Genomic DNA, 27,465 nt, shown 5'->3' on the forward strand with positions numbered 1-27,465 from the left:
CTATTCACAGGTCCCTTTATTCAAGCGTTCGTTCATGAAACACGCTGCAGATGTTGCTAACAATGGTGTCTGTGAACAACTAGGGGCTTCAGGGAGTCTCTGAATTCTCCTAAAATCACATGGAAAATTCTGTGCATATGTGTGTTTTCCTGGAGAGAATCTCAAAGTGATTCTTGACCTCACAAAGTTTAAAAATAAAGTCTCTGGCTTGGTGTTAGTGATACACAAGATTAGGAAGGTGTCTTCATTTTCAAAGAGTCCACAGAATGGGAAAGCAGACAGACTGACAGACGAGCTACTGCTGAATGACCTGTGAAGGGTGTAAGTGATGGAGGCCCCACAGAAGGGAGAGCTGGTGAGACAGCTTTACGGATGGTCAAGCTGAGTCAGAAGATCCCAGGTGAAAGGAATGGCATGCAGAAACCCAGGCCACAAAACAGAAAAGTGCTATACACTTAATGTCAAAAGTAGTCTGGCAGTAACAGTGCAAGTGCCCAAGGTGTCCATGGCCCAACCTCAAGCAAACGGGTTGGCAGAGGGGAGTTTGGGAAGTGTCTTTGAGACCAGGCTTGGAGCTTTGATGTGGGAAGAGTTGTAAGCGAAAGAGTAACATGGTCAGAGCTTTAAAAAAATATCCCTCTGGGTGTCGAGTAGACAGGAAGGGGAGACTTTGGGGGAGTTAACTGGTTTGTTTTTGTTGAGTTATAGTTTTTAAAATATATTCAGAATATTAATCCCTTATCAGATTTATGATTTTCAAATGTTTTCTCCCATTCCATGGGTTGGTTGCCTTTTTATTCTGTTGACAGTGTCCTTTGATGCAAAAATTCTAATTCTGATGAAGTTCAATTTATTTATTTTTTTCTTTTGTTGTCTATGCTTTTGTTGTCATATCCAAGAAATCATTGCCAAGTCCAACGTCATGAAAATTATCCCCTATATTTTCTTCTAAGAGTTTCATAGTTTTAGCTTTTATGATTAGGTCTTTGACCCACTTTGAGTTAATTTTTGTATATGGTGTAAGGTAAGGGTCCAACTTCAACTTTTTGTATGTGGATGTCCAACTTTCCCAACACCAATTGTTGAAAAGACTGTCTTTCCCCCCTTGAATAGTCTTATTATCCTTGTTGAAAATCATTTGACCATATATGTGAGAGTTTATTTCTGGGTTCTCTATCTTATTCCATTGGTCTATGTGCCTGTCTTTATGTCAGTACCATACTGTTTTTTAAAATTTATTTTTATCATTTTTGATTTAGAGATGACTTAGAGATGCTTTAAGTTCACAGTAAAATAGAGCAGAAGGGACAGAGATTTTGTCCCTTATAATCACTATCCTCACATATGAACTATCAAAAAAACGGTACACTAAAATGGTACATTTGTTAAAATCACTGAACCTACACTGCAGATTCTTATCACCCAAAGTTCATAGTTCATTAGTGTTCACTTTTGGTGGTGTACATTCTATGGGTTTAGACAAATGTATTATGACATGTATTCACCATTATGGTATCATATAGAGTAGTTTCACTGCACTAAAAATCGCCTGTGCTTTACCTATTTATTCCTCCCTCTGTCCTAACCCCTGGCAACCACTGATCCTTGTACTGTCTCTGTAGTTTTGCCTTTTCCAGAATGTCATATAATTGGAATCATACAGTATGTAGCCTTTTCAGATGGGCTTCTTTCACTTAATAATATGCATTTAAGATTTCTCCATGTCTTTTCGTGGCTTGATAGATCATTTCTTTTTAGTGCTGAATAAAATTCCATTGTCTGGCTGTTCCACGGTTTATTTATTCATTCACTTACTGAAGGACATCTTGGTTGCCTCCAAGTCTTAGCAGTTATGGATAAAGCTGCTATAAACATTTGCGTGGAGGATTTTTTGTGGACATAAGTTTTTAACTAATTTGAGTAAATACCAAGGAGCACAATTGCTGGATCACATGGTAAGAGTATGTTTAGTTTTGTAAGAAACTGCCAAACTGTCTTCCAAAGTTGTTGTACCATTTTGCATTCCCACCAGCAATGGATGAGAGTTCCTGTTGCTCCACATCCTCTTCAGCACTTGGTGTTGTTAGTGTTTTGGATTTTGGCCATTCTAAGGTGTGTAGTGGTATCTCATTGTTGTCTAATGCACTGTTTTGATTACTGTAGCTTTGTTATAAGTTTTGGCATCAGGAAGTGTGACATTTCCAAGATTGTTTTGGCTATTTGGGATCCCTTGATATTCCATATGAATTTTAGGATGGATTTTTCTATTTCTGCAAAAAAAAAAAAAAAAAGTCACTGGAATTTTGGTAGGGATTGCGTTGAATCTATATATCACTTTGAGTAGTGTTGACATCTTAATAATATGAAGTCTTCCAATCCTTGAACATGGGATATCTTTCCACTTATGTGTGTCTTTCATTTCTTTCAGCATCATTTTGTAATTTTCAGTGTACAAGTCTTTGCCTCCTTGGATAATTCCTAAGTATTTTATTCTTTTTGATGCTATTGTAAATTGAATTGTTTTCTTAATTTCCTTTTTGGACTGTTCATGGTCAATATATAGAAAAATAACTGATTTTTCTGTATTGATTTTGTATCCAGCAATTTTGCTGAATTCATTTATTATTTCTAACAGTTTTGTGTGTGTGTGTGTGTGTGTGTGTGTGTGTGTAATCTTTAGGATTTTCTACATATAAGATCATGTCATCTGCAAACATAATTTCACTTCTTCCTTTCCAATTTGGATGCTTCTTCCTTCTTTTTCTTGCCTATTGGTCTGGCTAGAACTTCCAATACTGTGTTGCACAGAAGTGGCAAAAGTGAGTATCCTTGTCTCATTCCTGATATTAGAGGAAAAGCTTTCAGTTTTTCACCATTGAGCATGATGTTAGCTGTTTAAGCAGTTTTTAAAAAGATCTTAAAAAGACGTGGGATTATGAGGTCCTGGGACCTACTTAAAATTGTGTTTCTCTGTGTTCTCGGTACCTAGCACAGTGCCTGGCACAAAGAAATTACTGAATAAATTGATTTAGAAGAAGATAGTTTCTCAAAACTGAATGAGCTAAGGGCTCTGAATGAAAGGTTGATTTAGGAATCATGAAAGTGCCAAGAATTGCAAGGCGATCATAAGGGTGATAAGGAGTCCTCGGTGACCCACTGACATGGAGCAGGTGTTGCCCCTGCAGTGTGGGCAGCAAAGCCACGTGGATCTTAGTAAACTTTGCTTGGCTGGTCTGCTTTGTAGAGGAACCTCCCAGGTTAAGTTATTTTTCCCTCCTCTATAGTAGCACTTAATAGCTGGAAGAAAACAACGTATGTTGTATCTCTTTGTATTTACGACTACTGAATTAATAACTTCAGTCCATTGGATGCAAAGAAAATGAGTGAAGTGCTATAAATTATAGATGGAAGTTGTTAATGCTAATAGAGTGTGTGCTATATGTCTCGCTTTGGCACAGTTTTGAGATAATGTGAATGATTTAAAGGCCCTGAGTCTGTTTGCCTTCATTTTAATTTGGAATCGTTGGAAAGCATTGAGTCACCACCGTTTCGCTGGTAATGCTGTGTTCTCTCACTGGAACTTAGCCCTCTCAACTTGGAGCAGATAAAAATTCTGATGAACTGTAGTCTTAGGATGGGAAAATGGGATGATTTTATTTGATGTGTTGACATTTCTCTTCATTTGGCCTTTTAACAAGCAGGTTCGAAATATGAACTAACGTGTCCTCACTCTTTTCCCTTAAGGAGGGTCATCTGAGTTACGCATTTAAAAAATACATTGTGTAAGTGCAGAATTTGTTGAGAGGCAGCAAGATGCAGTAGAAAGAGCAGGCCCTTTGGTCTCAGCGAGGGATTTTCTGGTTGCAAGTAATTGAATCCCTATAGCTTGTGCAAAGGGGATGCATTCTATGGGTATGAGGCTGCCTTACAGGATCCAAGGACAGAAGGGACAGCCGGGCTCGGAAGGGTCTGGGCCGAGGACCTAGAAGCCCTGGGAACTGAGGCCACTCAGTCTGTGTTGCCAGGGCCACATGGCCTCATCTCTGCTTTTCTCTCTGCACCTGCTCCTTTCTCCTCTCTCAGCAGACTGGCTGCCTTTGCTTCTCTGTCAGGCTGTGCACACAGCCAAGCACAGCTGCCGGGCTCTGGCTTTTGATCACTTCCAGTGCAAGGGCCGGCAGAGGCTACCAGGCATCTCTGATTTCCATATTCCTGGAAGAGAGAATCTGGTTATCTCATCGTGAGTCAGAGGACCATTCCTGGTTTGTTCATTCATTCATTCAAAAAGTCTTTGTTGAATGCCAGGAACTGTTTTAGGCACTGGGGAATATATCCTGCCCTTGTGAACTCTGTGTGTGTGTGTGTGTGTGTGTGTGTTTGTGTGTGTGTAAGAGACAGAGGAAGAGAGAGAAAGGGATAGAAAGAGATTGTGAAAGCTCGTTTTGGGGGGACTGGTTTGAATGTTGCGGTTTTCAGAGAAAGAGAAGTATGGTTTGGAATTCAGCCCTGCATTCAGATCTTGACTTTTCCCATTTCCAGCTCTGTGCAGCCTTGGGCATGTTACATTACCCCTCTCAGCCCCAATTTTCTCCTCAGTGAAATGGGCATCATGCTTTCTAGGATGGTTATGAGGATTCTAACAAAAGGGTGCCTGTAAGGTCACTAGTATAGTGCCTGCCACACAGAATCAGAACTCTGCCTCTCAGTGGCTGTGACCCTGAGACAGTTACTTAGCCCGTCTGAATCTGTTTCTTCCCCTGTAACCTGGGAAAGAAGGTCAGGAAGTTCACATGCTTATTATGAGGATTAAATCATGCGATGTGTGCCAGGCCGCTGGGAGTTTGTACAGAAGAGACCCTCGGTGCCAGAGCTGCTCTTCTTGTTCCTGTCATTAATCACATTTCCCCTCTTTCTTCTAGTTCCCATTTGGCCGGCGCTTGCCTTGTGACATCTACTGGCATGGAGTTTCATTTCACGACAGTGACATATTCTCCGGTCTAGTGAACAAGTTTCCAGGTATCCGCTGTTATTGTTGGCATTTAAAAACGTTTCCAGGGCTGAGCCTCAGGGTACGCTCTTCGACAAAAACACGACAGTGTTTTGACATCAAACTGGAGGGCTCTTAATTGGGAATGACTGCCTGCACGCTGCCTCAGTGCCGTGACCTTGGGAGGCAAGGTGATCAGGACTTGACCCACCAAGGGTTTAAAGACTGAAGGTTCCAAAACGTAAAAAGACAGGCTCTTCCGGTCTAATTCCACCGGCGGAAGAACATGACTTTCACCTTTTGGATTTCAGATATGATATGGGGGTGTCATGAGGGCACTATATTCTCAAAAGGCAAAAAAAAAAAAAAAAAAAAAATAGACCATTCTCAAAAGGCAAAAAAAAAAAAAAAAATAGACCAAAAAAAAACTATAGCACTCACCATAGTTTCTGGAACATTTCAATGACTCAGTGAATGTGCACTCTGAATACGTCTACGTGTGCGGCTTGCCCAGGTAGACCGTGAGCTCCTGGGAGGGGCCGTGCCTCCTGCACTTCTGGATGTTCCCACGGCTCCTGCAGTCCTTCCAGACACACCCGAGGCCCTCCGTAACTGCTGTCTCACCTACTGATGGCAAATCGGAGGCAGCCCTAGTTTTATGCCCATTGGAGGGAAAGGAGAAAGCAGGACCTGAAAGCAATAAAATGAACCGTTTCCCCTACAGAGTTAGTCTAACATTAATAAAAGCTGCATGTTGCAGTAAAATAATAAACAAACAAACAAATAAATAAAATAAAATAGACCATTTCAATTTCTATTTAATTTGCAGGAGACGGAAAACAGAAGTACTAACATTCTGGGACGGTATCACAGAAATGGGGTTCGCAGCTTCCATTTTCTTTAAGTATCCTATTTGCAGGTACCATTTTAAAATCGAAATACACCAGTCTCCGTACTGGGAACAGGAGCTGCGGACAGCCTCTGCCTTTAACCTGAAGGCATTGTCTAGTGAGACTATTGTCTAGTGAGACTGCAGGGGGGGCTCGGTGCCACATAGGTGTCACAGCCAACACTCTGAGACGCCCCCTCACTCTACTCCCAGCCTCCCTATCATATACCTTTCCGTTTTACTTTTAATCTCTACCACCCTCTTCTGCCATGATTACTCTTCATTATTTTTAACGGCTAAGTGAAGAGGCTGGTTAAGTTAAGTGGGCATGTGTAGGGAGAAGGGGACATTTGGTTAATCTGGGTATGATCCCAGCCAAAGGGGTCCCACTTATTTTCAGAAGTTTTAACATAACAGGCACAAACCATAGAGGATACAATAATATGTAATTTTTAAAAAGCACATCACCCTGAATCCCATCCCTCATTTAACAAAACCACAAGGTGAATATTTCTAGAATTTCTCCCAAACCTTAACCATGTTTATGTATCACGTTTACGTAGTTGCAGCCAGAGAGTAGTTGTTTTCTCTAGTTGTTTCATTTATGCTTATTTTTAAGAGGAGGATCAACTTATTCTTTTTCTTTGGCATTCCATGCCACGTCTTTAAGAAAATACCTCTCAGAAAACCCAATATCCATACGTTATACATTGGCAAGTTATGCCATGTCCGCTAGCGGGTTTTTCAACTAAGCAGACAGACCACCATGGGCCAGTTGGCTCATATTTACTTACAAGGATACAGGACAGGAAACACAGCTTGCCAGCCAGTCAGCGTCATACATTTCTTCTCAGTGGCGTCATGGCAAGGGTTCCAGAGCTAGTCTTTGGCTCCTCAAGTGAAAGCTCAGGTGCAAAGAGACAAGATCCACGTTGGTGGATGTGGGTCTACCTTGACTTAGAAACCCTGTAGGAGCCAATAGCTCACATAGCTCCTCTACAGCACAGCTTCCAGGGTCCCCACCAGGGTCATGCTAAGTTACAAGGTTCACTACACTCAGGAAAGCCCGGAGCTGTGGCTCCCTACCAGGTATTTATGCAAGATGCCAATAAGGGATCATTTAAACCATATGCTTTGTTGTCTAGTCACACAGCTAACTTTCTCCCTTTATTGGTTTCCTGGGGAACAGAGCTAGAAAATTAACCCAAGGTCAGATTGGTTCTTAGAGGAGAAAGTGTTTTGTCAGAGAACGAGGAGGACTCTTGCAGCCAGGGTTCTTGCACAGTTTAATGGGATAGCTATTATTTTCTCTGTCTTGCTGCTCATAAAAGATGATGTTTGATGCCACTAAAAGGGCTTATTGGGATATTGGGAGAACATAATTTGGAAGAGAACAACTCTTTGGATATGGACAGAGTTCCCAAGACATGAATTATCAAATGAGGCTTCACTGACATGTTCCCCATTTGCTCACTCCTCATCTGATGGCCGAGAGTAGGAAGGAAGGAGTCACTATAGCTCTACATTCGGGACGCAAATAGAAATACAGAAAAAAATACACTCAAAGGGCTAGGTTCATTAAAGGTGATATAAGAATATTCATTCTAAAGAAGCACGTTTGCCCCATCTCATATTCCATGTACCAGTGGTAGGTACGTACAATTTTCCACTTTACTAACAGCAATTAATTAGCTCCAATGACAAAGCAGGCCTCTTGGCAGAGGACCAGGGCCGCCACACCCTCTGCCCTGTGAAAGACAACAATCCTTAGCGATGGGGTGATTCCAGAATGGTCTGTCCTTTGGCTCCAGTTGGCGTCCATGCTTATCTTCCGTCTCTGATATATCCCGTTATTCTGAAGATGCATTTTGTATGCATTGTGTATTACTTAGAGCAAGTTCTAGTGGACGTGCCAGGCAAGGATAAACACTTCATATGCTGAATAAACTGAAAACTTTTGGATACGCATATGGAAGTAATTTATTTCGTTCGTGTCAGCACGTTAGATTTTAGCCACTTTTCTATGGGCAATTTCCTTCAAGATATGTTATTATATCTTAACTGATGAATTAAGACTTTCACTAAAAATAATCTGATTTAGATATGTCCTTGCCTTAAGAAAGCCTAGAACCATCAATTCTCAGCTTTGCAAGCAACAGTTTTTTTGCTGAGTTTCCGGGTCTGAGATGTATGGCAACACGTGGCGGGTGGTGCCTGAGAGCCCACCCTGAGGAGGGGACTTTGTCAGAGGAGGAGGGGGCTCCAGGGAGGGATCTCTGGGGACAGCCATCTGCCAAGCACTGGTCTGGGCTAGGAATACAAAAACAAGGAGAAAAGCACGTGAAGAGAGAAGTCAAATACAAAATAAGCGCCATGCCAGAGGAAGCTTGGGATGCTGTGAGAATTCGGATCAAGGGCACATGACCTAACCCAGATTTGCTTGGGGGGCAGGCAGGGCGAGAGATCCTGGAAAAGAGGATTGAATGTGAACTGAGCCTCCAGGGATGGATGGGCCTGTCCCCCATGCAAATCAAGGGAGCAGAGGGGGTGCAAAGACATGGAATGCTTTGCACGTTGCTCGTTCAGCAAAGGGCACGTGGCCCATGCTAGTTAGAAAGGGTCAAGTTTGATAGGGCAGTGGAGAGGTGAAAGGCAGGGCCCAAAGTTCACCGGGAGCCACTGAGAAATTTCTAAGCTAGAGAGTGACGTGGCCCAGCCTGCAGTTTGGAAAGATCTGCCAGAGAGGATGCATTGGAGGCAGGGGTGCAGGTGGGGGGTTTGGGGTGGAAAGGCTAAGAGAGGAAACAGCTAAGAGGCCACTGCAGTATCCAGGATCTGAAAGTATCAATGTTTGCTTGTTGTTTGGTGGTTTTAATGTGTTTTTTGCCAAGAATTATTGTTATAAATGAGACTTGGATTGAGTAGCACTCCCAACATAGCTCAGATTGTGTGTTTGATTTGTTTTGTTTTGTCTTAAATTGGGATAAGTAGGCCTGTGTGGGCAAGCCTGAGGATCAGACTCCTGTGTAACTCCAACGGGCTGAGACCACCCGAGGCCTTGGGACTCCAGTGAGGCAGACAGAAGAACCCAGGCCCAGAAGCAGTGGCAGGAGGCAAGCTCTTGGGTGAGAAGCTCCCGCCTGAGTTAGGGGTTTTTCCCAACCGATAGGGGAACGGCCACAATAGGGACATCTAAGAACAGACCTTCTTGAGAGGTGCAGGTAGACAGTCAGCCTCAAAAGAACCTGTTAGTATAGCAGGAGCCCAGCCACTGGGCTCAAGTCACAGGAGGACTCCAGCCCTTGCAGGGGAGGCTTAGGGGGAACAGAGGAGGAACATTGGAGACTGCAGGGCAAAGGCATCGCTGAGGCAGCCACTCAGGCACCAGGAGCCAAGGACCGGTGACCAAACTTTGCGGACAGGCAACAGAGCCTCAGAGAAGTAGTTAAAATCCTCCTTATCTAACTGGACTACAAAGAAAGGGTCCAAGCTCCCCAAAGGGGAGCTAATGGTTGGACCTAGAGCTTCTACCTCAGGTCAGAATGGGTCCCAGAGCCTGGGGCAGGGGTCACAGGGAGGGGTGACGTGCTGCAGCTGCTTGGAGAAGGTAGGCAGAGTCTGGAGCCAGCATGGCCTGACAGTGACCTCCCTCTTTACAGATTTACTCTGGAAGCATATGCTCTGGCGCAGCTACTCTTGTCCGCATCTTACTGACAGATGACAGAGCCCACATCTGTCTCTGAGCCCCTGCCAGAGGCAGGGATGCTAGCAGCTACCACATGGGGGCTCGTGAGGGCTCAGAGATGCTTTCCCCTGCAGCTTAAAGATGGCGGAGGAACAAAGGTGTCAGTAAAAGTGGATTAAGGGAGGTTGACACTGCTGCCTTCCAGAGACAGGCATTGAGGCAGGGTTCGGGGTGAGCCGTCTACAGCCTGTGGCTCAGAAGCATGTGGGAAAAGTAGCCACTGGCTTGAAGGGATGCTTCTTAAGTTGGCTGGTTTTTGTAGAGAACTATCTGGAGACAGACGCAGATGTAAACTCAGAAACAGATCTGTTAGCCGGCGCAGGGGCTGGTGACCCACATGACAAAAGGAGCCATCGCAGATTTAAAATGAATACTTACTCCATTTGCTGGACATTGGTTTTCACAAAACTTCTCTGGAGCATTCGAACCACACTCCTGTACTCACAGCACTCCTATGTGTGTTCTGGGAGTCCTTCTGACCTGCCGAGGGATTTCTGAAAGCAAACCTTCTCCTGTCACATTGCCATTAAAACTCGGACAATACCACAACACTGTTTGGCCAGGGGGCATCACGTATTTGCGGTAAGGTGCTGTGTTGCACTCAGTTAAGCAGGGTTTTAGTTTAATACTATAACTAAAATGTGAAATACAACTAAAACGTTTCCGAAGAAGTTGGAATTTCGTGTACTTCAGCTCTGGTGTTTGTAACTCAAAAATTCTAATTTCATGGGGGAATAAAAGGAAATAGCTCTAATTTTCCGGACCCATACTGATTTCTTGGGAAGTTCGGAAAAGTGTCCTCAGTGAGTGTTCTCTAATATCGGAGAAGCTGTGTTAGAGCACAGTTTATTAGTGCCTTTAAAGCTCCTTTATTTCTTATTTAATCCTTCTCTATCTCCTTCTAAACAAGAACTAAGAACCTAGGCACTGACATCTTGAAGTTGCCATCTTTTAGATTTTTATTGCTCTTTTTAATATGCTGAGGGAAGCAAGAAGTAGATTATTAAAACCTTCATTCTCAATGTTCACCCTTTGCTTCCTGAACGTAGTTTAGAGAAACCTCATGCATTCTGACTTTGCCCATTTGCAATGCAGTAATTTGGACATGCCAAGCTGACATGGAACTTTGTACTTTCTATTAAAAATGACTTTGCTAGCAAATTTCTAGTTATTGATGGAACTGTGTAGCCCCTTTCAGGGTGAAGCCCATTTATAGTCTCCATTTTTTTGAGCAGTGATATTTGCCTTAAGAAATAAGCATGCTAAAATTTTAAATAATTTTTACCTATTTGCCTAAAATTTGCTAAGATATATACTCCGTTTCTTTTCTTGTCAGCATTTCTAAAGATGTGACAAGGAAAAAAAACTACCCTTCTTTTAAAATGTTTTATAAGTGAGACATTTCCATCCCCTCTGGGCAAATTAATGAGATCTGATCAATGTCAGTTTCAGTACTCATAACTGAAGAACTCCTACAGATTCCATTTTTTCCCCTTAAACTATAAATTATGCTGTGCTAACCTCTCCGCTTCGTGGCCTTATTTCAAGGAGACAGATGTTCTGCTGAAAGGTGTGTATTTTTCTGTTTTATACCTTTAATACTCATGAAAGATTAAAACAAAGCAACTTAATTAAGCTTCTCATAATGTAACCGGAGTCCACGAGTTAATATTCTCCAGGGTATAAGATGGAAGGAATCCCAGAGGTATATGTGGTGGCCCAGAATTAGAGAGGATATTAAATTTTAAGTGCAAGATATAAATTCTTCTCTTTATTTGTTATCTAGGGGGCTGACAAAGAGTGGAATAATAAACTAGGTGGAAACTCATTCTTTTAAATTGATGCTTCATTTTTATGAGAAAAAAATATCCATCTATTCCAAGTTTTTCATTAATTTGCTAGGTCTTTCCAAACCATGAATCACTGCTGTGGGGAACCACTCAGACCTTTTTTTTAAAATCCTGTCTGAAAAAGTGAATATGTCGGGTGGGTGGTTTTAAAAGTCCCCAATAATGGCTGTTTTATAGCTAGTGGCCCACTGTTGTTAAAACCTCACAACTTCTCTTCTCCCCAGGCATGACGGAGATGGTGCGTAAAATTACTCTGAGCAGAGCAGTAAGAATCATGCAGAATCTCTTTCCTGAGGAGTACAACTTCTACCCTCGCTCATGGATTCTGCCCGACGAGTTCCAGCTCTTTGTGGCTCAGGTAGGTGGCACTCCGTCCCCATGACCCTTGAATTCTATGATGGTTGCAACTTGGTCCTGGGTCCTGTGTGCTGGGAGCTGGGGCAAGGGGTCCCCAGGAAGCTGAGACTGGTTTAGGGGTGTCTTAACAGGACACAGCAGATGTTGCCGCGATCATGGCAGCTTGCAGAGTTGAATGGGTAGGATGACAGGCAGGTAAACTGAAGAAGTGGGTCCTGACACCAGGAGACAGGCCTGAGGATGGCATCAGGAGCTAGATCATGGGGTCAGGGCGTCTTCAGAGCCAGGGAGTCAGAGCTGGAGCAGACTGTTGCGTCCACACGTGGACTGGGGCCGTTTGGGTGAATCCCAGAGGTGTGGTCTCCCTGGCACCTCGTGGCATGAAATGTGGGAGGTTGGGCTCTCATTCAAGACCAGTGAGTAGGTCTGACAAACTGAGGGGGAAACCTTTTAAGTGTCCTGCCTTAAATTTGTTCCAGAATCAATTTTCAAACGACCCATTCCATATCCAAACAGTAAACAAAAACAGCTTGAAGTGGTAATTTTGAAAAGGAAGCTCTCTATGGAATGGTGGTCACATGGGTCTGTACACATTTCTTAAAATTCTTCGAATTATCGACTTGAAATGGGTGCATTTTGTTGTATGCAAATTATGAGCACAGTTAATTAAAAAAAAAACAAACGATCGGCTGGTCCCTATACTCACCCCTCAATCTCCCACTTCTGTGGCTTTGCTCACGCCCCTGTCGCTACATGGAATAACTTTCCATCCCATTTCTACAACTCTATATTTAAGTATTCTGCAAGACTGAGTTTAAATGAGATAGATACCAACTGTGTCTTCAAAATCAGGTAAGTGAGAAGAGCATTGCTGTCATCCCCAAAAGTTCCTCTGTGCCTTTTTGCCATCATGCCTCACCACCCCCAGCCCAGGCAACTGCTGATCTGCATTCTCATTATAGATTAGTTCTGCCTGTTCAAGAAATTCACATAAATGGAATCATACAGCATGTACTCTCTTGAGTCTTTTTTTTTTTTTTGAGAATTATGTTTTTGAGCTTCATCCGTGTTTGTTGTGTCAGACGTTTGTATTTTTATTGGTGAATAGTGTTCCATTATGAATATACCCCAACTTATTTATCCATTCACCGATGGATGGGCATCTGGGTGATTTCCAGTTTGAGGATATTATAAATAAAGCTGCCATGACTATTCACATGCAGGTCATACACCCTTCATCTAGCTTCTCCTAATATTAACATCTTGTATAATTACTGAAACTGGGAAATTAACATTGATATAGTGTTACTAAATAATCTACACACCTTGTTTGCATTTTTCCTGTTGTCCTACTAATGACCTGTTTCTGGTACAGCATCCACCCCATATTCCCTCATTGCCTTTAGTTTTTATTTCTCCTTAGTCTCCTCTGAGCTGTAACAGTTCCTCAGTCTGTCTTTGTCTTTCGTGACCTTGATTCTTTTGAAGAGTACTGACCAGTTATTTCTTTAAGAGTGTCCCTCAACTTGGTTCTGTCTGATTTTTCTCATGATTAAATTCAGATTACACATTTTTGGTAGAATACCACAAAAGTGATGCTGTGACCTTCTCAGTGCAGCATATCAGGAGAGATACATGATGTCAAGATGTCTTAATTCTGGTGATGTTAATATTGATCACTTAGTTCAGGTAGTGTCTGCTAGGTTTCTCGACTATAAAGTTACTACTTTTCCCTTTGTAATCATTAAGTATCTTGTGGGGAGATATTTTGAGACTCTGCAGATAGCCTACTTGTCTCATAATTTTTTTAAAAAACAGCTTTAACTAAGGTACAGTTAAACTGCAAATATTTAAACTTTGCAGCTTGCTATGTTTTGATATATATATAAAACCCATAAAACCATCATCACAATGAAGATAATGGACATATCCATCATCCGCAATGTTTCCTCATGTCCAGTTATAATCCTTTTGTTCCTCTCCTCCCTGCCCTCTACCTTCCACTGCCAGGCAACTGTGGATGTGTTTTCAGTCAAGATTAGTTTGCACTTTCTAGAATTTTATATAAATGGAATCATACAGCAGATACTTTTCTGGGTGTGTTGGGGGTGGGAGGGGTCTGGCTTCTTTTACTCAACATGTTTTGAGATTTGGCCATATTGTTTCATAAATAATTCAGTCCTTCTTATTACTAAGGAGTGTTCCATTAAATGTATTTATCACAGTTTGCTTATACCTTCAATTGCTGCTGGACATTTGGATTGATTCCAGTTTTTAGCTGTTACAAATAAAGATAATATGAACATTCATGTATAAGTCTTTGTGTGAACATATGTTTTCATTTCTCTTGAGTAAATGCATAGGAATAGAATGTCTGGATCATATAGTAGGTGCCCATTTAATTTTAAAGAAAGTACCAATCGTTTTCCAAAGTGGGTTGTGCCATTTTGTATTCCCATCAGCAACTATGACCATTCTAGTTCTTCCACATCCTTGCCGACTCTTGGTAATAGTCAGTCTTTTTAATTTTAGCCATTCTGACAGGTGTGTAGTGGTTTCTCATTGGTTTTAATTTGTATTTTCCTAATCATTAATGATGTTGGGCTTCCCTGGTGGCGCAGTGGTTAAGAATCCGCCTGCCAGTGCAGGGGACACGGGTTCGAGCCCTGGGCCGGGAAGATCCCACATGCCGCGGAGCAACTAAGCCTGTGCACCACAACTACTGAAGCCCCTGTGCCACAGCTACTGAAGCCAGCGTGCCTAGAGCCCGTGCTCCACAACAAGAGAAGCCACCACAATGAGAAGCCCGCGCACCGCAACAAAGAGTAGCCCCTGCTTGCTGCAACTAGAGAAAGCCCACACAAAGTAACGAAGACCCAATGCAGCCAAAAATAAATAAATAAATAAATAAATTTATTTTTTAAAAATGGTGTTGAGCATCTGTTTATGTGCTTATTTGCCATCCAAATATATTCTTTGATGAAATATCTATTCACATCTTTCACCCATTTAAAAAATTGAGTTATTTTTATTGTTGAGTTTTGAGAGTTCTTTATATATTTTGAACACATGTATTCATCAGATGTACCAATTGCAAATATTTTCTCCCAGTTTGTGCCTTGTCTTTTCATCCTTTCAACAGTATCTTTTGAAGAGCAAGTTCTAAATTCTGATGGATCAGTTAACTGATTTGTTCTTATATGGATCATGCTTTTGGTGTCATATATCAGGAATCTTTACCTAACCCAAGTTCACAAAGATGTTCTCTTATGTTTTTGTAGCCGAGTTTATAGTTTTACGTCTAGGTCTATGATTTGTTTTGAGTTAGTTTTTTAATATAATGTGAGGTATGGATTCACTTTTTCTTGTTCGTTTGTTTTACATGAGATATCAAATAGCTTCAGAAATGTTTGATGAGAATACTAACCTTTCCCCCCATTGCCTTTGCACTTATGTTGAAAACAGTTGCTCAAACATGTGTTGGGTGTATTTCTGAATTCTCTACTCTATTCTATTGGTATATTTGTCAATCTTTATGCCAATACCTCACTGTCTTGGTTATTACAGCTTTATAAGGAGTCTTGAAATCATGTAGTGAAAGTCCTCCAACTTTGTTCTCCTTTTTCAAAGTTGTCTTGGCCATTATAGTCTTTTGATCTGCCTTGTGAATTTTATTTATTTATTTATTAAAAAAATTTTTTTTTGAATTTTATTTTATTTATTTTTTATACAGCAGGTTCTTATTAGTCATCAATTTTATACACATCAGTGTATACATGTCAATCCCAATCTCCCAATTCATCCCACCACCACCCCCACCCCCTGCGGCTTTTCCCCCTTGGTGTCCATACGTTTGTTCTCTGCAACTGTGTCTCAATTTCTGCCCTGCAAACCGGTTCATCTGTACCATTTTTCTAGGTTCCACATATACATGTTAATATGCGATATTTGTTTTCCTCTTTCTGACTTACTTCACTCTGTATGACAGTCTCTAGATCCATCCACGTCTCTACAAATGACCCAATTTCGTTCCCTTTTATGGCTGAGTAATATTCCGTTGTATATATGTACCACATCTTCTTTATCCATTCGTCTGTCGATGAGCATTTAGGTTGCTTCCATGACCTGGCTATTGTAAATAGTGCTGCAATGAACATTGGGGTGTATGTATCTTTTTGAATTATGGTTTTCTCTGGGTATATGCCCAGTAGTGGGATTGCTGGGTCATATGGTAATTCTATTTTTAGTTTTTTAAGGAACCTCCATACTGTTCTCCATAGTGACTGTATCAATTTACATTCCCACCAACAGTACAAGAGGGTTCCCTTTTCTCCACACCCTCTCCAGCACTTGTTGTTTGTAGATTTTCTGATGATGCCCATTCTAACTGATGTGAGGTGATACCTCATTGTAGTTTTGATTTGCATTTCTCTAATAAACAGTGATGTTGAGCAGCTTTTCATGTGCTTCTGGCCATCTGTATATCTTCTTTGGAGAAATGTCTATTTAGGTTTTCTGCCCATTTTTGGATTGGGTTGTTTTTTTTTTAATATTGAGCTGCATGAGCTGTTTATATATTTCAGAGATTAATCCTTTATCTGTTGATTCGTTTGCAAATATTTTCTCCCATTCTGAGGGTTGTCTTTTTGTTTTGTTTATGGTTTCCTTTGCTGTGCAAAAGCTTTGAAGTTTCATTAGGTCCCATTTGTTTATTTTTGTTTTTATTTACATTACTCTAAGAGGTGGATCAAAAAAGATCTTGCTGTGAGTTATGTCAAAGAGTGTTCGTCCTATGTTTTGCTCTAAGAGTTTTATAGTGTCCGGTCTTACATTTAGGTCTCTAATTCATTTTGAGTTTATTTTTGTGTATGGTGTTAGGGAGTGTTCTAATTTCATTCTTTTACAAGTAGCTGTCCAGTTTTCCCAGCACCACTTACTGAAGAGACTGTCTTTTCTCCATTGTATATCCTTGTCTCCTTTGTCATAGATTAGTTGACCATAGGTCTGTGGGTTTATCTCTGGGCTTTCTATCTTGTTCCATTGATCTATGTTTCTGTTTTTGTGCCAGTACTATATTGTCTTGATTACTGTAGCTTTGTAGTATAGTCTGAAGTCAGGGAGTCTGATTCTTCCAGGTCTGTTTTTTTCCCTCAAGACTGCTCTGGCTATTCGGGGTCTTTTGTGTCTCCGTACAAATTTTAAGATTTTTTGTTCTAGTTCCGTAAAAAATGCCATTGGTAATTTGATAGGGATTGCATTGAATCTGTAGATTGCTTTGGGTAGTATAGTCATTTTCACAATATTGATTCTTCCAATCCAAGAACATGGTATATCTCTCCATCTGTTGGTATCATCTTTAATTTCTTTCATCAGTGTCTTATAGTTTTCTGCATACAGGTCTTTGGTCTCCCTAGGTAGGTTTATTCCTGGTATTTTATTCTTTTTGTTGCAATGGTAAATGGGAGTGTTTCCTTAATTTCTCTTTCAGATTTTTCATCATTAATGTATAGGAATGCAAGAGATTTCTGTGCGTTAATTTTGTATCCTGCAACTTCACCAAATTCATTGATTAGCTCTAGTAGTTTTCTGGTGGCATCTTTAGAATTCTCTATGTATACTATCATGTCATCTGCAAACAGTGACAGTTTTACTTCTTCTTTTCCAATTTGGATTCCTTTTATTTCTTTTTCTTCTCTGATTGCCATGGCTAGGACTTCCAAAACTATGTTGAATAATAGTGGTGAGAGTGGACATCCTTGCCTTGTTCCTGATCTTAGTGGAAATGGTTTCAGTTTTTCACCATTGAGAATGATGTTTGCTGTGGGTTTGTCATATATGGCCTTTATTATGTTAGGTAGGTTCCCTCTATGCCCACTTTCTGGAGAGTTTTTATCATAAACGGGTGTTGAATTTTGTCAAAAGCTTTTTCTGCATCTATTGAGATGATCATACGGGTTTTATCCTTCAATTTGTTAATATGGTGTATCACATTGATTGATTTGCATATATTGAAGAATCCTTGCAACCCTGGGATAAATCCCACTTGATCATGGTGTATGATCCTTTTAATGTGTTGTTGGATTCTGTTTGCTAGTATTTTGTTGAGGATTTTTGCATCTATATTCATCAGTCAGATTGGTCTGTAATTTTCTTTTTTTGTAGCATCTTTGTCTGGTTTTGGTATCAGGGTGATGGTGGCCTCATAGAATGAGTTTGGGAGTGTTCCTTCCTCTGCAATTTTTTGGAAGAGTTTGAGAAGGATGGGTGTTAGCTCTTCTCTAAATGTTTGATAGAATTCACCTGTGAAGCCATCTGGTCCTGGACTTTTGTTTGTTGGAAGATTTTTAATCACAGTTTCAATTTCAGTGCTTGTGATTGGTCTGGTCATATTTTCTATTTCTTCCTGGTTCAGTCTTGGAAGGTTATACCTTTCTAAGAATTTGTCCATTTCTTCCAGGTTGTCCATTTTATTGGCATAGAGTTGCTTGTAGTAGTCTCTTAGGATGCTTTGTACTTCTGCGGTGTCTGTTGTAACTTCTCCTTTTTCATTTCTAATTTTATTGACTTGAGTGCTCTCCCTCTTTTTCTTGATGAGTCTGGCTAATGGTTTATCAATTTTGTTTATCTTCTCAAAGAACCAGCTTTTAGTTTTATTGATCTTTGGTATTGTTTTCTTTGTTTCTATTTCATTTATTTCTGCTCTGATCTTTATGATTTCTTTCCTTCTGCTAACTTTGGGTTTTGTTTGTTCTTCTTTCTCTAGTTCCTTTAGCTGTAAGGTTAGATTGTTTATTTGAGATTTTTCTTATTTCTTGAGGTAGGCTTGTATAGCTATAAACTTCCCTCTTAGAACTGCTTTTGCTGCATCCCATAGGTTTTGGATCATCGTGTTTTCATTGTATTTGTCTCTAGGTATTTTTTGATTTCCTCTTTGATTTCTTCAGTGGTCTCTTGGTTATTTAGTAACATATTGTTTAGCCTCCATGTGTTTGTGGTTTTTACTTTTTTTCCCTGTAATTCATTTCTAATCTCATAGCGTGGTGGTCAGAAAAGATGCTTCATATGATTTCAATTTTCTTAAATTTACTGAGGCTTGATTTGTGACCCAAGATGTGATCTATCCTGGAGAATGTTCCATGCCCACTTGAGAAGAAAGTGTAATCTGCTGTTTTTGGATGGAATGTCCTATAAATATCAATTAAATCTATCTGGTCTATTGTGTCATTTAAAGCTTGTATTTCCTTATTAATTTTCTGTTTGGATGATCTGTCCATTGGTGTAAGTGAGGTGTTAAAGTCCCCCACTATTATTGTGTTACTGTCAATTTCCTCTTTTATAGCTGTTAGCAGTTGCCTTATGTATTGAGGTGCTCCTAGGTTTGGTGCATATATATTTATAATTGTTATATCTTCTTCTTGGATTGATCCCTTGATCATTATGTAGTGTCCTTCCTTGTCTCTTGTAACATTCTTTATTTTAAAGTCTATTTTATCTGATATGTGTATTGCTACTCCAGCTTTCTTTTGATTTCCATTTGCATGGAATATCTTTTTCCATCCCCTCACTTCAGTCTGTATGTGTCCCTAGGTCTGAGGTGGGTCTCTTGTAGAGAGCATATATATGGGTCTTGTTTTTGTATCCATTCAGTAAGCCTGTGTCTTTTGGTTGGAGCATTTAATCCATTCATGTTTAAAGTAATTATCGATATGTATGTTCCTATGACCATTTTCTTAATTATTTTGGGTTTGTTTTTGTAGGTCCTTTTCTTCTCTTGTGTTTCCCACTTAGAGAACTTCCTTTAGCATTTGTTGTAGAGCTGCTTTTGTGGTGCTGAATTCTCTTAGCTTTTGCTGGTCTGTAAAGCTTTTGGTTTCTCCATCGAATCTGAATGAGATCCTTGCTGGGTAGAGTAATCTTGGTTGTAGGTTCTTCCCTTTCATCATTTTAAGTACATTATGCCACTCCCTTCTGGCTTGTAGAGTTTCTGCTGAGAAATCAGCTGTTAACCTTATGGGAGTTCGCTTGTATGTTATTTGTCGTTTTTCCCTTGCTGCTTTCAATAATTTTTCTTTGTCTTTAATTTTTGCCAGTTTGATTACTATGTGTCTCGGCGTGTTTCTCCTTGGGTTTATCCTGTATGGGACTCTCTGCGCTTCCTGGACTTGGGTGGCTATTTCCTTTCCCATATTATGGAAGTTTTCGACTATAATCTCTTCAAGTATTTTCTCGGGTCCTTTCTCTCTCTCTTCTCCTTCTGGGACCCCTATAATGCGAATGTTGTTGCATTTAATGTTGTCCCAGGGGTCTCTTAGGCTGTCTTCATTTCTTTTCATTCTTTTTTCTTTATTCTGTTCCACAACAGTGAATTCCACCATTCTGTCTTCCAGGTCACTTATCCGTTCTTCTGCCTTAGTTATTCTGCTATTGATTCCTTCTAGTGTATTTTTCATTTCAGTTATTGTATTGTTCATCTCTGTTTGTTCTTTAATTCTTCTAGGTCTTTGTTAAACATTTCTTGAATCTTCTCCATCTTTGCGTCCATTCTTTTTCTGAGGTCCTGGATCATCTTCACTATCATTATTCTGAATTCTTTTTGTGGAAGGTTGCCTATTTCCACTTCATTTAGTTGTTTTTCTGGGGTTTTATCTTGGTCCTTCATCTGGTACATAGCCCTCTGCCTTTTCGTCTTGTCTATCTTTCTGTCAATGTGGTTTTTGTTCCACAGGCTGCAGAATTGTAGTTCTTCTTGCTTCTGCTGTCTGCCCTCTGGTGGATGAGGCTATCTAAGAGGCTTGTGCAAGTTTCCTGATGGGAGGGACTGGTGGTGGGTAGAGCTGGCTGTTGCTCTGGTGGGCAGAGCTCAGTAAAACTTTAATCCACTTGACTGCTGATGGGTGGGGCTGGGTTCCCTCCCTGTTGGTTGTTTGGCCTGAGGGGACCCAACACTGGACCCTACCTGGGCTCTTTGGTGGGGCTAGTGGCTGACTCTGGGAGGGCTCACGCTAAGGAGTACTTTCCAGAACTTCTGCTGGCAGTGTCCTTGTCCCCACGGTATGCCGCCGCCACCCCTCACCTCTGCAGGAGACCCTCCAACACTAGCAGGTAGGTCTGGTTCAGTCTCCCCTGGGGTCACTGCTCCTTCCCCTGGGTCCCGATATGCACACTACTTTGTGTGTGCCCTCCAAGAGTGGAGTCTCTGTTTCCCCCAGTCCTGTCGAAGTCCTGCAGTCAAATCCCGCTAGCCTTCAAAGACTGATTCTCTAGGAATTCCTCCTCCCGTTGCCGGACCCCCAGGTTGGGAAGCCTGACGTGGGGCTTCACTCCAGTGGGTGGACTTCTGTGGTATAAGTGTTCTCCAGTTTGTGAGTCACCCACCCAGCAGTTATGGGATTTGATTTTATTGTGATTGCGCCCTTCCTACCGTCTCATTGTGGCTTCTCCTTTGTCTTTGGATGTGGGGTATCTTTTTTGGTGAGTCCCAGTGTCTTCCTGTCGATGATTGTTCAGCAGTTAGTTGTGATTCCGGTGTTCTCGCAAGACGGAGTGAGTGCACGTCCTTCTACTCCGCCATCTTGAACCAATCTCCTCACTCTATTGTATTTTAAAGAGATTTAAATAACAAGAAGAAAAAAATCATATATGTACTCATGTGGTTTCCATTTCCGGTGGTTTTTATTCCTTTGTGTAGATTCACATTTCTGTTTGGTGTAATTTTTCTTTAGCCTAAAGAGTTTCCTTTAGCTTGTGTTAAGGGTCTTTTGGTGATGAATTCTTTCAATGTTTGTATTTATTAAAGTTTATTTTGCCTTTGGTTTTGAAAGATATTTTCTCTAGGTATACAATTCTAGGTTGATATATTTTTTTTTCTTTCAATGCTTTTAGTATGTTACTCCTCTGTCTCCTTGCTTGTATTGTTTCTGACAGCAAATCTGTTTTAACCCTTATCTTTGATCTTCTGTATATAACATGTCCTTTCTCTCCGGCTGCTTTTAATATTTTCTCTTTATTACTGTTTTTGAATAATTTGATTGTGATAATTGAATAATTTGATGTGTTTTGACGTAATTTTGTCTATGTTTTTCATGTTTGGGGTTCAGTGAGCTTTTAGATTTGTGGGTTTATAATTTTCATAAAATTTGAAAAATATTTGTCCATTATTTCTTCAGGTATTTTTCTGTCCATCCCATCTCCTCTCATTTGGGAGACACCAATGACACATATATTAGGTCATTTGAAAGTGTCCCACAGTTCACAGTTCACTGATGCTCTGTTCGTTTTTTTTAAATTTTGTTTCATTTTAAAGTTTCTATTTTTTTTTTCTTCATGTTCACTATTTTTTTCTTCTTTAATGTCTAATCTGCTGTTAATCCCATTTGGTCTACTTTTCATCTCACACATTGTAGTTTTTATTTCTAGAAGCTAGATTTGGGTCTTTTAAAATATCTTCCATAGCTCTACTTAGCTTTTTTAACATATGAAATGCATTTTAACAACTGTTTTAATGTCATTGTCTGCTAATTCTAATTTTGTGTCCATTCTGGGTTGGTTTTGATTGATTGGTTTTTCTCTTCATTATGGCTCTTATTTCTTTGCCTCTTTTCATGCCTGGTAATTTTTAGCTGGATGCCAGACTTGGTGAATCTTACTTTATTTGGATATTGGGTATTTTTGCATTCCTATATATATTCTTGAACTTTGTTGTGGGATCCAGTTAAGTTACATGGAAATAGGTTTGGGGTCTTGTTTTCAAAGTTTGCTAGGCAGGACTGGAGTAGTGCTCCATCTAAGGCTAGTTATTCATCACTACTGAGGCAAGGATTGTATATGTACTCTTCCTAATGCTCTGTGCATAATGGTGTTTACCAGTCTGGTTGGTGAGAACAGACACTATTGCAGGTTCTGTGTGGCTTCAGGCACTGTTACCTCCAGTCCTTTTGGGTGGCTCTTTCCTTGGCGTCAGGTGGTTTCCTCACAAGCATGCACTGATCTGTACTCAGCTAAGTATGCAAGGGAGACTCTCTGTGGATCTCCAGAGTTCTCTCTTTGTGCAAAAGTCTCTCCAGGACTCTTCCCTGAGAACTCTGGCTATCTTAGTCTCCCTTGATTCATAGCTTCATTTCCTCAACTCAGATTGTCCACTGGGCTCCACCGGAGTTCTACCTCTCTGTGCTACAGCCTGGACTCTCCCACAAAACAGTAAACTGAGACAATCACAGAGCTCACATCATTTGATTCCCATCTCTCAGGAATCACTGTTCTTTGTTACTCTATGTCCAGTGCCTTGAAAACCATTGTTTAATATACAGTAAGTCCCCTACATACAAACAAATTCCATTCCAAGAGCACATTCGTAAGTCCAATTTGTTCGTTAAGTCCAACAAAGTTAGCCTAGGTACCCAACTAACACAATAGGCTATATAGTACTGTACTGTAATAGGTTTATAATACTTTTCACACAAATAATACATAAAAAACACACAAAAATCATTTTTAATCTTACAGTACAGTATCTTGAAAAGTACAGTAGTACAGTACAACAGCTGGCATACAGGGGCTGGTATTGAGTGAACAGGCAAGAAGAGTTACTGACTGGAGGAGGGAGAGGAGGTGGGATATGGTAGACCTGAAGGATCGTCAGCAATAGGAGATGGAGGGCAAGCTGCAATTTCATTCATGCCTGATGTTGATGGCACAGGTTCTGGTTCCTTGCTGGATTCAAGTCTATCTACCCTCTTGAAAAAACGATCCAGTGATGTCTGGGTAGTAGCTCTTTTTTTCTCGTCATAGATGACACCACCGTGTCACTGGATTGCATTCTGAACAGCTGCTGCAACCTTTGTGTACTGTTCTACGTTTGGGTCCTGTGCCTCAAAAACTAACAGTGCCTCCTCACATAAAGAAAACCCCCTTGCCATTTCCTGTGTCGTGAATCTCTTCAGTTCTTCAGTTACTTCTTCTTCCTCTTGCCTCTCTTCGTCCTTTCTCTGGGCCTCCAATTCCATCAGGTCTTCATTAGTAAGCTCCATGTGTTGCACAGCAAGGAGTTCAGTGAAGTCGTCCTCTTGCAGATCTAGCTCCAGCTTCTTGCTGAGGGTCACCAAGTTGCTAAAAATCTCTTTGGACTCCTCATCCTGGGCAGCTACCATATCTGCACTCGCTGCCTCTCCACTTACTTTTACGTTGTGAAGGTTGGCTCTAGCCTTGAACCGATGAAACCAGCCATGGAAGGCATTAAAAGATGCACCCTCTGATTCTTTGCCATGTTTCTTCTTCAGGTCTTCATAAAGGCTTTTAGCTTTCTCTTGAATCAGCATTAAGCTGGGTGGGACTCGACGCTGATGCTGATCCTGCATGCACACACTGAGAAGTTTCTCCATCTCCTCCATCAGTTTTCCATGCTTCTTTGATATTATTGTCGACATCATCAGCACAGCAGACTTCATATGTTCCATGATCTTGTCCTTGTTCTTTAGATTCATGCTGATGGTTGAACAATTCATGTTGTAAGAACAAGCGACGTCTACCGTCTTTTTGCCTTGCTCCACTCTCTCAATTATTTTCACTTTTGTTTCCAACGTTATTGCTTGGCGCTTCTTAGCAGTACCAGCTACATCACCGCTGCTTTTACACTTGCTTTCGGACGTCCTGGGCTTGAAATAAAGATACTGTACTACTGTACTCTATGCCGTACTGTACAGTAAAGTACACAAAAGCACAACCACTTGTAGAGGATGCACGCACGTGACAATGTACGCCAGACACGTGAACTAACTTACGTGATTGGACATGTGAATGCATGTTCACATCTTTGAAAGTTCGCAACTTGAAGGTTTGTATGTAGGGGACTTACTGTATTTTGTCCATTTTTTGGTTGTTTCACTTGGGAGAAGCTGAAGGGTCTTAGAACTGGAGAGTTCTCTAATATAAAGGAGGATTTCTTTGTTTCTAAAAGAGCACTAATTTGGAATCCGCTGATTCAGGGTCTGGCATAGGTGGAATAAGACTATGAGACCCCACCTTAGCTGTTTGCTGGAAACCCCCGGCCCTGTCACTTATTCCTCACTTATGTCACTGCTGCATAGTATTCCATTGTATGAATGCACCATAAATTTTAAAAGCATTCCCCTATTGATGAACATTTAGGTAATTCTCATATTTTTTTGGTTCAACAAATAATGCCGTAGGGAACACCCTCGTACAGGTATCTTTATACACCTGTGCCAGCATTTCCTTCAGATAGAAATCTCAAAATAGAATTGCTGTATTAAAGGATATGTGCATTTACATTTGTGACATGTAAAGCCACACATGAGACTTCAATAACAGCACACTTAATTGTGAGGTTAAACAATGTCTTCCCAGTGCCTTGGAAGTGAGCGCTCAGAGGTGTGTGTTTTGGGGGGTGGTGCTCTGGGATTCCTGCCAACAACAGGAAGAGGTGTGAGTAGCTGTAAAACATTCTAAAACCTGACAATATGTGGGTATTTTATTTCTTCTGTCAATTAGGATTAAATTTACTTTGTTCAAGAAAGGGGGAGATCCGCATCCCTACCCCCCATCCATTTGCAAAACTGGTACCCAAATACAATCAGCAGGTGGCACTAGGCAGAAGCAAGCAGGATTCTCAGTGGAAATTTTTGTGAAGTTTAGAGGAGGATGTTGGCTTTCTTTCCAATTTTCGCAGATGGCCAATAAAAAAAATTCCTTAGAGTTTATTTTGCATATGGTCTTCCATCTGGGTATTTGAGAAAAGTACAGTTTTGTTATCACAACAGTATTTATTATGGTGAAGGAGTTTGCATTTCGTAGCAGAAGAATTTTTCAGCAAATCAAGCCCAAACCTTGGTCAATAATGGTTTGCAGTTTCTTGGAGGGAACCGGAAAGCATGGCGTCCTTCCGTTTTCCTCTCCAGCTTCATCCTCAGTTAGCGTTTATTGATTCAGCTCCTCAAGGCTGAATGAAACGCATTATTTGCAAATAACCCCAGAGAACAAAGTTCTCCACTGGGTTTAGGAACTGGGAAAGTGTGCAGTTCTAAGTGGGTCAGAGTCAAGCAGAAAGAAAACCTGCAACCTGGAGCTTATATTCCTTGTCCTGATTCCACGCTTGTCAAAGAACCTTCTGGTGAGTAGATTATTTGAATCACTTTCCTTCATATACACAAGATGCTGATATGGCTGACTTTGGACCACCTGATGGTTTATCCAGAGTGTGAGGTTTGGACCTCTGCACGTGCCTTGTAGAGCCCCTCCGACCTCTGCGGCCTCAGCTCGCACCATTTCCGACCTCTTCCTCTGGTCTCCTTCCATAGTCAACTTTTGTAGGCACTCAGCGGCACCCCAGCCTCTGCCACCTCTGCATTTTGTACACGCCTCTCCGTTTGCCTGGGGCACTTGCTCCCACTTCCAAGGCTGCCTTCTTTCACCTGACCTATTTTGCCAATTCTTCAGAACGCTGCTTATCTTTTACTTTCTCTATAAAGCCTCCTCTGCCCCCCATGCCTGAGGGGGTACCTTGTTTTCCTCTCTTTAGAGTACTTATGCCTATGACACTGCTTAGTGACTACACATCTAATTATCTTCCTTTCCTGCTCTAAGTACCACAAGGGCAGCGAGTGACTGGGTTCATCTTATTTACCTTTGTATTGCCGGTGCCTATCATCACAGGGCCTGTGCATAGTTGGAACTCAAGTATATTTGCTAAATTGAATTGCAGATTAGTACGCAGATGCTATGGTTTAAAAATTTCATCTCTTGTGAGTTTAGTCATCAAAAGTCAGCTTCTCTGCGGCCAAGGGTATCATCAGGACCCAGCCTGTCACTTTACAGGAGTGCGGGCCAGAGTTGAGCCATGAGGAACTCACCGAAGCGATGCCAGCCAGGGACAGCTCCGGGTGGTCGGCCGCCAGCCTTTCCCTGGGATGCCCCAAACCCCACCCCCACCCAGAGCTCTCACGCTTCCTCAGGAAGCTCGGGAGCCTGTGCAGAAGCCAGAACGCCTCCTGCTGGTGCAGCACGGCATCCTGAGAGGCTGAAGCAGTGGCCCAGGGTTGTGAATAACTAGTAAAAGACGGAGGCGAGGGGACTCCAGCTGTCAGAAGAAGGCAGATGATTCAGGGCCGCTGGCAAAGACTCTGTAGGAGCCATGGCTTCACCTCCCCATCTGCTTCAAGTTTTATTTCCTTTGTTGCCCAAAATAGAACTTCACCTCCTGCTTAGATATGTCATGCTGTTCTCGTGCCCCTTGCTTAACAGCTCGGTTTGTTTATTGGAAAACTGATATCATCTGAAACTCGAGATGCTGCTCCTCTCTGGACAAGCATCCTTAGGTCCTGTTCATCAGGAAGTCCTTTTAAATAGCCCAAGGGACAACTGGCGTCTGTGCAGTGCTTTGCAGTTTACCAAGTGCTTCTGATAGACATGACCTTTTTTGCTTCTCACTCAATTTGGGGAGGTATCATTACCTCCAATTTACAGATGAGATAATAGAGATTCCGAATTGAAGGTACTTGCCCATGGTTATAACATGACTCTACAACTGCTAGCACACTTAGATCTCTGACTTGGTTTCGTTCAAACATTTTCTGAGACCTGCTAAGTGTGCTGGAATACAAAACAAGTCAGATGTATCCTTGCC

At 41.3% G+C, this 27,465-nt stretch overlaps 1 protein-coding gene across 1 annotated transcript in view; it reads left to right on the plus strand.

Annotated features, from left to right (window-relative positions):
* Positions 1–27,465, plus strand: part of TTLL11 (tubulin tyrosine ligase like 11) — a 242,034-nt gene that overhangs the window by 41,588 nt on the left and 172,981 nt on the right. Inside the window, exons 2-3 of the mRNA XM_061200992.1 lie at positions 4,920–5,016; positions 11,696–11,829. Of these exons, the coding sequence (XP_061056975.1) occupies positions 4,920–5,016; positions 11,696–11,829 (231 nt within the window). The remainder of the gene's footprint in view (positions 1–4,919; positions 5,017–11,695; positions 11,830–27,465) is intronic.

Source organism: Eubalaena glacialis, chromosome 9, assembly GCF_028564815.1.
Source record: "Eubalaena glacialis isolate mEubGla1 chromosome 9, mEubGla1.1.hap2.+ XY, whole genome shotgun sequence".
NCBI lineage: Eukaryota > Metazoa > Chordata > Mammalia > Artiodactyla > Balaenidae > Eubalaena > Eubalaena glacialis.